Source organism: Mugil cephalus, chromosome 20, assembly GCF_022458985.1.
Source record: "Mugil cephalus isolate CIBA_MC_2020 chromosome 20, CIBA_Mcephalus_1.1, whole genome shotgun sequence".
Taxonomy (NCBI): domain Eukaryota; kingdom Metazoa; phylum Chordata; class Actinopteri; order Mugiliformes; family Mugilidae; genus Mugil; species Mugil cephalus.
The window spans coordinates 19,375,948-19,391,073 of NC_061789.1; the positions used below are offsets into that span (position 1 = coordinate 19,375,948).

A 15,126-nucleotide genomic window follows, 5' to 3' on the forward strand; every position below is an offset into this window, starting at 1 on the left:
CAGTTAAGCCCCCCTCATTTTCCCTCACACCAGAATCCCATGAGGCCTCACGCCTTTTGTGGTACACCAGAATTCAGGTATGCTGTTTACACCCGTCGAGTCCCCAAGAAGCACTCAGATCCTTTACGCTTAAAATCACTGGGCTGCATATAAACTGGGGTTTTCCCCTTTTCTTTCCAATCAGACCTGAAAATTAGACAAAGCTGTGCTGGGAATGCATGAATCATTGAACTTAATGAACCAATAAGGGGTGAACTTCCCCACCTGAAAAGATCCAGTGATGCAGACAGATGTCAGCCCACTTGTCAGTGTTAAATAAAAACTACTATAAGTGGTCTGTTGACATCAAAAGTCAGAAGGACAAAGTGCTGTGTTACCCTCTAATACATTCATTATAATATTAGATTACTGAAGCATTTGGAAATTAGATGGTCAATTTATAGTTGGTCCTGACAAATGAGATTCAATTAATGTCCCCCAATACAGCCAAAAGCACTGCACATCAGATATACTACGTTGGGGTGCGTAGGGCCGGTTAAAGAATGATTCAATTGTAACAAGGAGGGCCATTAATAAAAACACAACTACACTATTTTCATCAGACTGGAAATAAGACCAATTTTAGGCTTGAGTGAAACTAGAATGACTCAAAATAACATTCTCAGTCTTGACACAGTGTGTCTTAATTAGTTCATAACTTAAAGGACCTTCATTTATTCTAGTTGGCCTTTGCTCATTGGATGAACTGTGGTGGAAATTACAAGAGGTTCTTCTCAGAAGAGGGGTTTAATGTTTTTGTTTTTGTTTTGCCAGTGGAGTCAGACTGATTAAATGAATTATTGCATTCTGTCGCCCAGCTCCACACTCCCATCTGACATTCAAAGCCGACACTGACAAGTTTCAAAGCCAGACTCAAATCACATCTTACTCCATTTAACCTACTTTCTCTCTTATCTCATTTCGAAATATTTTTAAATCTGTTTTGATTAGAATTTATTATATGTTTTATTCTTATGTTTTATGTTATCAAGGCGCCCGCAAATAAAACTTTATTGTCATAGTGATGCTAATGAGAACCGACAAGTTTCCAAAATCATCATCTGATGTACAAATGACAGAGGGAATTATTTCACGGTTTGTGAGAGTGACTTTTTCTCTTCATTGTTTGTCATTACTTGTTTTGTTTAGATGAAGCTCCACTGCATCATTAGGGACATTTTTGCAGATTCTTCCTCTTCATCTGGTATCACTTTGGCTGTGTTAGTGTATATGGAACATTTTTTTAAACAAAGTATCTCTTTATACAAAATTTGAAATTCCAAAAAAAAAAGTCTAATAGGTAAACAGATCACTGAAGATAATTACTACCCTCTTGAGTCATTAAGGAGAAATGTGTCTATTTCCAAAAAGATGCTATAAAAACTTAACTGATTAATATTTGTTTTTCTGCATAAATCTCTTAAACTACGTCAGCAAACTACCAAAAATCCAATTTTAATCCTTTAAATGTAAGTTTGATTATTCAAAATCACTGTTGTTATGGAAAAAACAACCCGTTTCCTTTAAGCACTTTGAATGGCATTCATTTGTTTTGAAAGGCACCATATAAATAAAATTTAAATGATGATTGACTGATAAACTCATGTTGGGAAGAAGGTTTTTGTTTGTTTTTCAAATCAGTCTTAGGTATCATATTACATATAAGCATCAGATTGAAAATGTACTATTCTCTGGAGTCATTAGTGGACAAAAATGTCTCACTGACTGACATCATAACCACATTTGTTAATCTTGAGAAGCCTGAGAAAAATAGCCAAATTTTTAGTGGTCAAATAGTTTTCAGTAGACAAATAATCAAAACTTAGTATTGCAGAATGACTGATTATACTGTGACATGACTCTGAGATTAAGCAATCAAACTGGCATTGAAAGGGTTAAAATCCTCAAAATGATAACATATATCAGCAAGGTTGAGTTTAGCATAGACTTAATCAAAATTATAGCTGGGCGCCAGACGAGGACGTAAGTCATATTTTATAACTTGTCAAAATGCAGCAATCAAAAGAAACACAACCAGTTTAAATTCATTTTCATAAATTAAATTATCTGTATTTAAACACCTTATAATTAACATATATAAAGTTACTCAGCTTTCATCATTACAGTCACTTCCCATTAAGTCCAGTCTCCAGTTCAGTCCAGTCCAGAGTCTGTCCCAGTCTTTAGTTTCAAGTCCAGAGTCCAGTGTCCAGTCCAGGAATTTATCTGTGCCGGAATTGTAGAGAAAGTCCACATTTTCATCCAGCTTCATTTGAGCAACTCCAGAAATTTCTTTCACTAGTTGCTTTCTCCTAATATAGTTTGGTATACCGAGCGGATTTTGGTTACAATTCTTTTTTTTCTTTCTTTCTTTTTTTAACATTAAAATTAGTAATTGGTTACATTTTGAACATATTTTTTCCCCAAAAATTAGACTTACTCTTTGTTATCTTTTCTTCTTTCACTCTCTCTGTTCTGCCCCATGCCTGCCCCATTAGTTCAGTTTTTTTCCATCACCTCAGGTGTGTATAATTTATCTCCTCCTTCGCCCCCTCCCTTTCCTGTCTAGGTGAAAAAGGATTAGTCTGTAGTACTGTCTACGTTACAAGTTCATGTAGGGATTCTGGGCGTGAAATGCCAGAGCGGTCACATACCAGAGCACACAGCCATGTTACCTTGGCCTAAGATCAGTCCAGCAACATTAAAATTCTGCCCTGCACCCCTTCTCCTTGTAAGTCCTGCAGATGAGATCGCCTGAACGCATGAATCAGCTGTTTGACTTGGCCATTCAGTGACTCCGGCAGCCAGGAGGGAGGAGAGGCAGAGGTCTGCGCCACCACTTTGTGGATGTTTAATCATCAGGGACGTTTTACCTCAGTGACCAGATCTGAGGCAACGGCAGTGATGGACTAAAAATCCAGAAAGCCGAAACAATTAGTGTCACCTTAATGATGCGGCCGTGCCATTACTCCTTAGAGATGGAGCCTTTTAAATCAACAAATCTCTGCCAGACTTACAGTGCGCCTTCCCGCTTAACCTCTATTGACTGAGACCAATTGGAATTCAAGACACTGTGTTGTTGTTTTTCTTCTTTGATAGCAACAACACTCAGAGGCCAGATAGTAGAGTCACAGGAGCTTTATTCACTGTCTCCCAGTACCACTGGCTTCCACTCCCTGTGATTTTACGACCCAATAACAAAGATGTCCTTTGTGCACCACTGTTGTTGTAGTTTGACTACCTGCAGCAACCCAGCAGTTAAATGACCGTTTTCTTGTAAACTCCAGATAAAATAGTACGTAATAAGTACATTTGTCATATGTGTTGATCAGTTTAGATGTATTTGTGGACTTTTTCCAAAGGCTCTTTAAACGTACTGGCTTTTTTTTTTGTACAACCACAGCAACTATTAATATGATTTACTTGTTCTCAAAGTTACTGTGGGTTATTGGATACAACAGCTGCCTGGAAAGAAAGGCAAAAAGTGGAGTAAATAGAGCCACTGGAAAAATGTCATCTTGAACAGATTAGTGAAAAAAAAGTGTTTTTCAAGGGTGAAGTAAAAAAAAGAGTGCATAATGAATGTTTATAATCCATTTTAATGATGGCATAGATTGATGTTTTCAGCAATATTTTTTGCACGTCTATCAATCTTTCACTGCTTCTGTCAAATGTGTTCTTTGACAAAATAATGGTTTTGTGGAGGGACTGTAATGCCCCAGTTCTTCTCGTCTCTGTAGTTAGACCTTTTGCAAAAGTAAATACTCCGTTGGATGCAAAGTTGTCCCTACGAATCATAGCCTCTTTAGAAAGATCAGGTGAAGTGCTCTGGTTGTAACCAGCCTCGCCGTTGTCAAGGCAATGGATGAAAATGGTTTTGTAATGCAGCCTCTGCTAGTCCTCCTGGAGTTCATATTAAGTCTGCACTCTCCCTCCCTGCATCCCCCCGCAACCACCCCTCTCTTCTCAGCCATCCATCTGTCTTTGGAACCAGAAAGACATGTAATAACCCAAGCTTGGAGAACACCCCGGAGCCTTACAGTCTCACTGGGAGCCTTGACTACTTTATTTCTCAGCTTATAATAAAAGTGGGCATGTGTCAGATGAATGTAGATGTTCATGTTAGAAAATATACCTTTCAAGACTCCTCTTACCAACAGCTTGAGTCAGATAATATATTAGCTTTACAGCTTAAGACGTGTTTTCTCCAAGCAAATGAGCCTGTACGTCAGCACCTGGGCTTGAGCCCAGATGGAGAATCCTACAGGATTATGGGATATTTGCATATTTAGTCAGCATGCATTTAACAAGCCACTCTCTGCATGTAAAACATTTGCCTCATCTTTCAATCTGCAGCTGTTTTTTTCCCCTTTCTTTTTCTTTTTTGGTTGGAGAGCCCCATGTTTGATCAAACTTCGTCTGTTTTTGTGGGAGTGCATGTGTGGCCAGGTTGAATTGGTGGCCAGGCCCTGTCACACAAATTCCTTTTCATTCAGCTGGAACAGAAAGAAAGAGAGAAAGACAAAAAAACGGGGTGAAAGTAAGAGTGAGAGAGAGAGTGAGTCAGAGTGAGGGAGAAGGGGGGTGAGGGAGGGGGAGGGGGAGAAAGCCAAGAGACATTTGTAGTTGAGTGGACGAACACAGACAATCCCTGGCGCACAGTTTTTTGAGTGTCATGTAAACCACCCCTTCGGTCTCCCTTTTTGTCCCATTCACTGCCTGCCACCCTCCCTTCTCTCTGCCCCACCCTGTGGCCTCTCTACTCTGGACTTGGGGGGCTTGCCTGCCTCTATAAAAGCCGTGTTTGTGCCCTGAGCAAGCTTCATTCCCCATCATGGAGAGTCAGAGGGCCCAGTCCTCGTACAGGAAGCGCTTTGGGCCTCAGGGCTCGAGCAGCACAGGAGTCAGAATCAGTAGCCTTTCCTCAGGCCGTCTGTCCTGGCATGGCACCCCTCGCAACCTGACCCACTCCAGCCCCATATCCCGGATCTCCTTGGGCTCAACCAACACGGCCCTGCTGCTGGGGAGCCCCGGGGACCGGCTGGACTTCTCAGCTGACTCCCTGATGAAGGCCCAGTACAAGGAGACGCGCACCAATGAGAAAATGGAGATGATGGGCCTGAATGACCGCTTTGCCAGCTACATAGAGAAGGTGCGTCTGCTGGAGCAGCAGAACAAGGTGCTGGTGGCGGAGCTGAACCAGCTGAAGGGGAAGGAACCCAGCCACCTGGGTGACATCTACCAGGAGGAGCTAAGAGAGTTACGAAGGCAGGTGGATGGTCTCACTGCTGGCAAGGCTCGGCTGGAGATTGAGAAGGACAACCTGGCAGCTGACGTGACCACACTGAAGCAGAGGTATGAGAAAGCAGGGTGGGACGCCTGTGGGTGGCAGATCATGTTGTGTGAGGCCCGACAGAACGTGGTGTAGCACCTTTATTTCTCATCTGCCCATAGTCTTTAGACTTTTTGAACTTGCTTGTTCTTCTGATTAAAAATATTTATATTACAGTTGGCACCAAGGTTTCAGTTCCACCTATTGGACATGAGTCAACTCTAAATCAGACTAAAAAGTCTAAACTAAAGAATCTTTCACCTATAAAACAAAATGGCTTTAACTATTAAAGGAAATAACAATAACAAAAAAAGAATTTTAGACCTTTTTTATACATATTGTTTTTTTGTTTGTTTGTTTTGTTTTGTTTTGTTTTTTGGCACATTGTTCATTAAGTCAAAGCAGGACCAGTAATGCATCCTGTAAGATCTACTCACTACACCAGGAAAAACAAATTCAGCTAGCTAGGCTGTATGTATAGTAGAGCAAAATAAGACAAACTTTGAAACTTTTTTTTATTATTTACCGATGCATTTATATGCAGATTTATCTTTGTTTCTGATCGTTGGAATGCAGGCCGCGGTGCTCCGCTCGAGCTTTACCCCTGGATCCCTCCTTACAAACTTGATCCTGACTGAACCCCTCGTTGCATTGTGTGAGTGTGGAGGAATGAGGCAAACACAATGGCAGCCCTCCACAAAGAGAGCAGGCAGCCTGGCAGATGTTCTCTTGTGCCCCGTTACTCCAAAGCACAGTTTCACCACCATCGCATATTCATCTTTATTTCACTTGAGGTGGACACACGACATGAATCTATAATTTAATTTAGTCTTGAGAGTGAGTGATTGAAAGTCTCTGGGGGTGGAAAGGTCTACTTCTGACTCTCTGATTACCACACAGCTGCTTGCCCTCTGAAAGAAGGCATAGTGAATAGTGATGACCGTGGCCGAGAGTGTCAGAGGTCACTTTTGTAATTCATGCTGCTGTCCTTAAAGCACGCTATTCAGCAAACTGCGTGAATCTGTACAGATGTTACCCCGGATCTTATGCTTCCACGTCTGTGCGTGTGTGTGGCAGATGGATCGTAGGGGTGGTGTCAGTGCATGAGTCTGTGCTTACATGGATGCTTCGATGTGTGTATGTGTGAACTCCATCCCGTGGGAAAGCCCCATGGCTGTTAGATTGGAGTGAATGTGTAATGATGCGTAAGCTGCCCTTTCAGCTGAGCCCCACTCATCCTTTGCAGCAGGAGGGCTCAGTCCAGAGTGAAGATTTTACTGAAACGCTTGGAATATGTTTCCAGTGTTGGGGGATTTTTGTCTGTTAAATTCTTGACAAAGGAGATGTTCATTTGTGTTACTGCTGTTTTTTTTTGTTGTTTTTTTTAAGTAAAACATAGCAAATGTGGGATATTACGCTGCTGCTTCAACATAGCAAATCTTCTTTGCTGACTTGTATTTGAATGTGACATCAGTCCCAGAAAAAAGTATTTGTCTTGAATAATTGTGGAGAAATAAGATGTGTAGTGCATATTTTCTGACCGGTTGTGATCAGCCGAGAGGAACTTTGATTTCAATGCTTTTGTCCTTTTTGTAGATTGCAAGATGAGATTGGTCTTCGACAGGATGCAGAGAACAATTTGAATGTCTTCAGACAGGTTATTTTATTTCCTGAAGCAATAACTCATACAATCGAGACATTCGTTATGTCTGATTGGCTGGTCTCTAATCTGCGTGTGCCTCATTCTTGACGTAGGATGTGGATGAAGCGTCTTTAAATCGCGTCCAGTTAGAGAGGAAGATTGAAGCCCTCCAGGATGAGATAAACTTCCTGAAGAAAATTCATGAGGAGGTGAGAATGAAAATTGAAGGGGAGAAAGTGAACGAATAGTAAGGCAACTTAAAGGAATCGTTTCTTTAAAATAATTGCTCAGGCCGAACGTCTGTGCAACTCATTCTTTTTAAACTCCTTTCCTTGCAGGAGCTACGTGAGTTACAGGACCAGATCATGGCCCATCAGGTCCATGTTGACCTAGATGTGTCTAAACCAGACCTGACTGCTGCTCTAAGAGACATCAGGGTCCAATATGAATCCATGGCCACTTCCAACATGCAGGAGACAGAGGAGTGGTACCGATCCAAGGTCAGAAGAATCAGATATGTATTTTATGAAGCACATAAGGCTGAGAACATAACACAGCCAAGTGATATTTGACGGACATTTCATGGTACTTTGAAAGAGAGTTTATGTACGAGTAATTTGGAAAAATGTGTGACCCAATAAATGTCTTCATTAACATTTATACGTCAGACATATAAACAGGTTGTTGGACTGTTTGTTCTTGTGCACAGTTTGCTGACCTGACGGACGCAGCCGGTCGAAACGCCGAAGCCTTGCGCCAGGCCAAGCAGGAGGCCAACGAATATCGCCGCCAGATCCAAGTGGTGACCTGTGACCTGGAGGCTCTCCGTGGCACAGTAAGCTCATTAAGAGAAAAACACGATGTGAAAAATGTTGAACTAGTTATCACTCGACTAAAACTGGAACTCGGCAGCTGAAGCGCTGACTTTCAGCTTTGGTTTTCCCCCACTGTGTAATACTCATCTGCCTGTTTAGTAGACAGACATGCGTATGCTTGGCTAATATTAGTCCAATTTCATGATAATGAGCGCCATTGTTTGCAGGAGATAGGGCAAAATCACATTATTTACTAAGGAAACCATCATGCCCGCATGCTGGGATCATTATTCTGCACTGTCACTTTCAGAACAAGAGCCAAATGCAACAGACAAACAAAGCTAGTGGGGAAAAGAGTGGAAGTAATTTATGTACAACAGAAAAAACAGTAGATTGAAAACAGCAAATGTAATAGTAACAGGTAGTAAGCTTCTGTTAACGCAGCATAATTTAAAATCTAATGAGTGGTATTTTAAATTACATCGTTTTATCTATGTCAGATGCTAGTGGTCATTACTGGACGCTCAGCAGCAAACTTAATTAAGCGGTCTTGACTCTCTTCTTTGAGAACGAGTCCATGGAACGTCAGCTCCGGGAGATGGAGGAACGCTGTGCAATGGAGACAGCTGGTTACCAGGATACAGTGAGCCACCTGGAGGAGGATATCCAGGCTCTGAAGGAGGAGATGGCGAGGCACCTGCAGGAGTACCAAGACCTCCTCAATGTCAAACTGGCCCTGGATATTGAGATTGCCACTTACAGAAAACTACTGGAGGGGGAGGAGAGCAGGTGAGCCAGAGCTTGGAAAAAATGTTTGTCTCCATCAGAAGATATTAAGAGTATATGACGTTGATTATTTCTCTCTTTATGTCCAGGATCACCATTCCAGTCCAGAGCTTTTCCAACCTGCAGTTTAGAGGTCAGCGACCCCCAAAAGGCATATGCCTTTTTAGAAATGATTTGGTTTTAAAATGGTTTGGTAGTAGATGAGGACTGAAAATGTGTGTAAAACAAGACATTTAGTGATTTGATTTTAAGATAGATGTTTTGGGACGCAAAATGCAACCCCAATGGATTCTAGGTAGGAGATCAGAACGTCACTAAAATTAATCATCTTCTCTAGCTGTCTTGTAAATATAGTCTAATTGTACTTGAAAAAAAAAATAAATAAAAAATTGAACCAAGGATAAAAATGTAAAAAAAAAAATGCTTTTTAAAAAATCTCTCCTCTCTTCCTATGTCTGTGTCTTAGAAACTAATTTGGATACTAAAACCCCAGAGGCCCACGTGAAGAGAAGCATCCTGGTTCGAACTGTGGAGACCAGAGATGGGGAGGTGTGTGTTTTAACTCAATCACCACTTAAATTCATTAACACAGAGGCAGGATCATCTGCACGTTGCACCAATCACCCATTCCCTCTGGAGGGCAATGTTGAACCCTTCTGCAGGTTTTCACACACAATCACTGTGGCCCAGCACACCTGATGCCTTGCGAAAGTAACACAAAAACCCCACCAGGGATGTGTTCTTTTTTCTATTTTTAACCACGATCTCTTTTCCTTTCAGATCATTAAGGAATCAACCACTGAACACAAAGACCTTCCTTGAAGTTTTAAGATCAGTGTTCTCTCTTCTCGTCCTCCGTCACAATGTGGGGTTCCTGAATGAACATACTTTTTGTTTCCAAACCCAACAGCTTCATCGTATAACCAGAGTCATTAAATAATTTAATTTTTTATCTCACTTCACCATCACCTGGTAGCTAATCTGTTTACTGTCTTACAGTCGTGGCATAACCATCAAATACACAGATGTAGCTTTTTGTACAGCTGTGACTAACAGACTGAACTACTAGAAATGAACGATAACCTTCATGTATTCTAACCTGGGCTGTCGGACCAGATTTGTAGCTTTGATTCAGATTAGCTGCCCTAGAAGAGGCCTTGATATGTAGTGATTGAGTTCAGCTAATACGTAGCGTGGTGGAGGCTGACGTGTGGTCATGTCTTGTGTATGTGAAAAATGGCGGGAGGGAGCGGCGGTTTGCAGATTTTCGCAGAACAGAACAGGGTTTATGTAAGGACAGAGGCATGTGTATGTTACAGCAGCATTTGGCAGAAAGACAGGTGAACCTGTGCTGGTTTTAATCCTTTGTCGGGTGCTATTTTATATATATTTTGTCCTTTGTAGTAGCAGCTGACCGCCTGTGTGTTGCTTCTTGAGTTGAAAGGCCTGCGCACAGGCACAGGTGTTTTCAGTGAGCCTCATCTCTTGTTGATTAGACCTGTTCCCAGGCTGCTCTGGGAGTTTGCTAACACCAGTAACCTTTATCTACTGTGTATTAATGATTTCTACTCCTTAAAGAGTGTACATGAGTACCGGGGGACAAACACAAATTATAGGCATCCAAAAATGTCGAAAGTCTCTGGAACAAAAATTCAGCACAGTTTCTGAATCCAAATTCTAGGAAACTGAAATATCTGATTTGCTTTTATTTGATTGTTTCCAAATATTGGCATTAATGTCTTTTTCTGGACGAGTGTCAATCTTTGCGATTGACTAGTTTTGTTTCCATGTACTACCCGTAAGAAGTTGTCCCATGAACAGAGTTGGAGACCTCTGTGTCCTGAAATCAGTCAAAATATGTAAGAGCAAATGTGTAGGGCCTTCCTGTTTCTTACATTATTTTACCTCTACCATTCTTCATCTTCTGTCCATGTCTCTTGAAAGCAACCAGTTGGAGACGTCACAATTTTTGACAGTGATATAGTGATATAAAAATATATATTGTGAATGGGAGCTGCCGAGATCTCTTCCCTCCAGCCGCCTGACCACCTTTCCAGTTTGGCCTGAGAGCAGAGAGAGACAAAAGACAGAAAAGAGCGCTGCCGTGGTAACCTCCAGCAAATCCAGCGACACAACACTGCACTGCTGTTTTTGTTTAGAAGGGGAGGAAGTTGGTGAAAAGGTGAAAAGGACCGGGGAGAAGGACACACACACAGCAGCTGAAACATCGTAATCCAAGCCGCGACTTTTGTTGGAGCCCCCTGTGAGTGAAGCAGTGCTGACAGGCCTTGTCACTAATGAGAGCAGTGCTGTACCGAAGCTGGCTGTGTCCGTGCTCGTCATTAGAGACACAAAGTGATTCGTACCCCCCACCTTCTATCCTCCACAATTTCCACTACCCTTCACTCAACCCCTTATCCTGTTTAACACACAGCACTCTTTAGCATTCACGCCGTTTCTTTCTTTTTTCTTTTTTTGAATGTTTCCTCTAGATAGATGTGAATATAACATTAGTTTTGACCTACGATGTCATGTTAACAATAAAATATTTTGTTTGCTGGAGAAGATGCCTCTTGCTTTTTGTACAAACTTCGCTAACTTGCTTTCCATTAATATCTCATAAGAGTTAATGTGTTCATTGTTCTGTTGATTTAAATTCTGGCACACATCAACTCTGATACATGCTGACAATTAACGTGAGACTATTAGAGGGCTGACAGCAGCCGGCAGACACTTTTCATCGCAGCTGATAGTTTCTGCCCTTCAGGCACACTATTCTCATTATCAGTTACTGTATATGCAGGCAGAAGAATCATGTGTGACCAAAAATAGTGTTGCTTGAGATGCAGATAGATGCCCCCACTGAACAGGCAAACCTCAAGACCTCACATCTGCTAAAAGTGGGTTTCCTATAATGTCACCACTGTCCTCCTATTCTTTGAACTTTAATTAGGTGTCATGAAATGACGCACCGCTCTGCTTATGAACACTGTCCTGTGTTTAAAACGCAATGGAAAAATGGAAAGAAAAAAAAAATATGTGGAAGATACAAAACTGGTTTGTCTAAGTCAGAATAACTTCCTATGCAGCGGATGTTGTCCAGAATGTTTCGTCTGCGAGGGTTCACACGATGTTCTTTTGCTGTCAGATGTAGTGTGAGGAATGTGTCTATTTGGTGGCCTGAGGTATAATCTCAAGTGAAATGATACACAGATTTGTACAGCTGTTTTAAAGGACAGTGGATACTAGCTAAGTGCATTTACTCAAATAGTGGTGTCTTTATTATCTATTATCTTTATTATTTATGCTACTTTATATCACTACATTTCCAAGGATATATTCCACATTCTACTCGGCTATATTTATACGACGGCCGTATGAAATGTTAAGGTGAATATTATATACAGTAGATAATACAACATTCTTTTAAATACAACATGTAAAAAATAATTTGCAACCATTCTGGATTCTGACAATGTACAAGTAGTGTGTAGTCTGCTAACAATGGCTGTCCATTAGTGTCACTAAATAATGTGTTATGTGCCCGTATATAAAGGTGAAACTTGATCCACCACCAGAAGTTGAGTCCAACGTGCTTCTTACAAACTGATGATTTAGTTTTAATACTTTAATGATGAGAAAATTGGTGCTAATGCCACAACACTTTAATATTTTTTCAGCAAGTACTTTTCCTTCAGCAAGACTTTTTTCATAAAGGTAGTATAACATTGTTGTATATTGTATAAAATACACTCTGAACGCTTCTTCCACAACTACAGACATGTGTTTAAGGGTCGAATTCAAAAAGGCTGAGGTCACCATGCAGCATAAAGCGCACAATATGTTTTATTTGTTTCATTTACAATTTTTAGTTTGTATTGTATTCTATATCAGCTACTTTTAGAAAGAAACGAGATCACGATCAGAAATCTTCTCCGTACTGTTCAAAACGATTTGCCAAACTAAACACCAAATACTGTAGGTACGAGCCTCCAGTTGGATGGCACTATGATCTGGGAGTTGCTGCGGTTGCTCAACATTATGTGACCAAAGAATAAGGTCAGAATGAGGCCAGGCAGCGTATGTATAGAAGTATGACTGGGTAACAGAGTGTGTGAGGTACAGTATGTGTCTGCTCTTATCAGAGGAATGGAGGGTCTCAGGTCTGCAGTGAAGGCGACCATGAACTGAAGGAATTCCAGGCAGATAAAGCTCTCAGGCTCAGGCTCTTTCCCGTCTAACTCTGTTCAGTAAGGTCGGGAAGGGGCAAAAGGTGGAAGAGATGTGCTTTTTTGGCTTATCTTTCCATAGCAGGTGTGAGGTGACACCCATCATGTACAGAAAACAAGAATGCACACAGTCACTCAGACTTGCGGGAAACTGTCGACGTGAGGTAATTCCTTCCTTCCATGTCTAAGCCATATTCTTGAATACATAGCAGCGGGATTTTGATTGTTGCTAAGTTAAAATCCCCAATTCATAATTAAATTGATTTAATTAATTTAAAGCAGCTGAACTTGAATAATGTTAGTTGCCAGCTTTTGAAAGATAGTTGTGGGAGGCTTACAAGGTGCTGCATTATTTATTTTGAAAAATTATCTTATAAATTACTTATAAACACACCAGGAAAAGAGCCGAATCATAATCTCATTTGTGAAGGTAATGAAAGTGAAAGCATTTATTTATTTATTTTTCTGGAGGTAATGAGCGGGATGCTGCAGCAGGTCCTACAAACTCACACGTACACATCATCCACAGTTGCAGCGAGCGTTCTTTGTCTTTCGCTTCCCTCTTTAGAGCACATTCCTGGCTTACTTGGCTCTCACACCAAAGGGTCATGGGCAGGCATGTGTGCTCCTTGGTTAATTTTAGCCCTCATTTCATCAAGACCATTGAGACAATACACAGAGCAACCACCTCAGCACGTCTAGCTGACAGCGAAGCCAAGTTCCCTCTGATCTCCAAACACCCTTTACCGTCTAAGCCAGCGTATCACCGAACACATGCTTGTAACAGCTACTTTTCTTTGGACAAAGTGAAAAGATGGCCTCTTAGATGCATAGGTCAACGCCTGCTAGCTCAGACTGGTCGTGAGTGTTCTCCGGATGTGATTTTGTTTTGACGTTCTGGTGCTAAGATCATTTTTAGACGTTTTTTAGAAGGATCTAATGAAGACATTGTCTTTGAGAGTCAGGCTGAAAAAGATTCAGTGTTGCCAGTGTTGGTGGAAAGAATTTAGAAAGATGGACAATAAAAAAAAAAGTTGTAAGAGAGTTGTAAACCTTACTCATCCTAGTTGGTCAAGGAAACTCTTGTGACAACTACTAAGTGTGTGCAGTGTGTGTGTGTGTGTGTGTGTGTGTGTGTGTGTGTGTCAAAACAGCACTTGGAGGCTCCCCAGGTCACATTCAATTAGGAATGCAATACAAATAGAAATGTTTTTTTTTTTGAGTTTCCTATTTGAGATTCATGATCTGAGATTGAAGTTACAAAACTGTAGTCCAGGTAAAAACTCAAGTTTGATGCTAACTTAATTTAGGCAAGTCTTAATTATCACAAACAGCTATTGTTTTGAGACTGTAAAGGCCATGGTGTCTTTTGCCCTCTTCATACTTTATAACCGTGTTTTGTTTTTGTTGTTATGGCTCCCTTTCTGCCTATCCAGCTCATCATATGCTCTGATTCATAATGCTGGTCTAATGCTGCATTTGATCCCTTTTAAACTTCAGTATTCAAGGAAATAACAAGTGGAACTGTTTTATCAAACATATCTATTTTCTGCAAGATTTAAAAGAGAGAGAGAGAGAGATAAGGGCGTCACAGATACACACAAAACGTCAACACAATGCACACAAACGCGTTGAAGCTTATCGTGACTATAGATTAATAGAATAGTCCAGAAGTGTGATGGCAGCCACAGAGAGAGAGGATGCTTCTATTTTGAGCTCAGAGACTTGTGATGTGGAGTGAGGCAGTGTAGACTGATGGGGGGTCTGCACTCTGTCACTGTCAGGCCACCGTCAAGCTCTTCACCATGCAATAAACGCGCGTCTGGAAGCCAGCTTCAAAATAAAACTTATGCAGACGCAAAGACCTGTCTCACACTACAACTCCCGCCCCTTGCTACCGAGGGCTATTATTACCTCTTTCCCGGTTTGCGTTAAAGGCTATGTCTTCTAAACTGCTGATATTTTTTGGAATATAAGGGGAACACATGTGTGAATCATAAAAATCAATAAAAAATAATATAGGCCTAATAACAATCCAATGAGCGTCGAGGCGACAGATTAACTCATAATCTTTGGAGCAATCTCATAAAAAATTATATTTTAATCTTTTTGTTGTTGTTGTTCTTTTAGATGTGTAGAAAAGTGGTTATTGTGAAAGACAACTAATGCTTCCGTTTTTGTCTTGCTGCCTCGACGCTGCCGAGCTTTGCTCTCGTGGAGCCGGGGGGCGGTGGAAGGGGGGGTGGATCCAGAGAATCTGGCAGATAGGAGCTTCTTCTCCGC

General features: G+C 41.1%; 1 protein-coding gene across 1 annotated transcript; it reads left to right on the forward strand.

Annotated features, from left to right (window-relative positions):
• Nucleotides 1-4,845: 4,845 nt before the first annotated feature.
• On the forward strand, nucleotides 4,846-11,176 carry LOC124997755 (glial fibrillary acidic protein). Its single transcript, XM_047571724.1, has 9 exons — nucleotides 4,846-5,394; nucleotides 6,968-7,028; nucleotides 7,127-7,222; nucleotides 7,352-7,513; nucleotides 7,723-7,848; nucleotides 8,397-8,617; nucleotides 8,704-8,747; nucleotides 9,081-9,163; nucleotides 9,395-11,176. The coding sequence occupies exons 1-9, from the start codon at nucleotides 4,874-4,876 to the stop codon at nucleotides 9,434-9,436; spliced, it is 1,356 nt and encodes a 451-aa protein (XP_047427680.1). The 5' UTR covers nucleotides 4,846-4,873; the 3' UTR covers nucleotides 9,437-11,176.
• Nucleotides 11,177-15,126: the final 3,950 nt, after the last annotated feature.

What these genes read in the sequence shown, in the direction of transcription:
- LOC124997755 (XM_047571724.1), top strand. Translation starts at nt 4,874, where the DNA reads ATGGAGAGTCAGAGGGCCCAGTCCTCGTACAGGAAGCGCTTTGGGCCT. An exon ending in ATTTGAATGTCTTCAGACAG is followed by an intron (nt 7,029 to 7,126) that starts GTTATTTTATTT and finishes TTCTTGACGTAG; the next exon opens with GATGTGGATGAAGCGTCTTT. An exon ending in TTCCAACCTGCAGTTTAGAG is followed by an intron (nt 8,748 to 9,080) that starts GTCAGCGACCCC and finishes TCTGTGTCTTAG; the next exon opens with AAACTAATTTGGATACTAAA.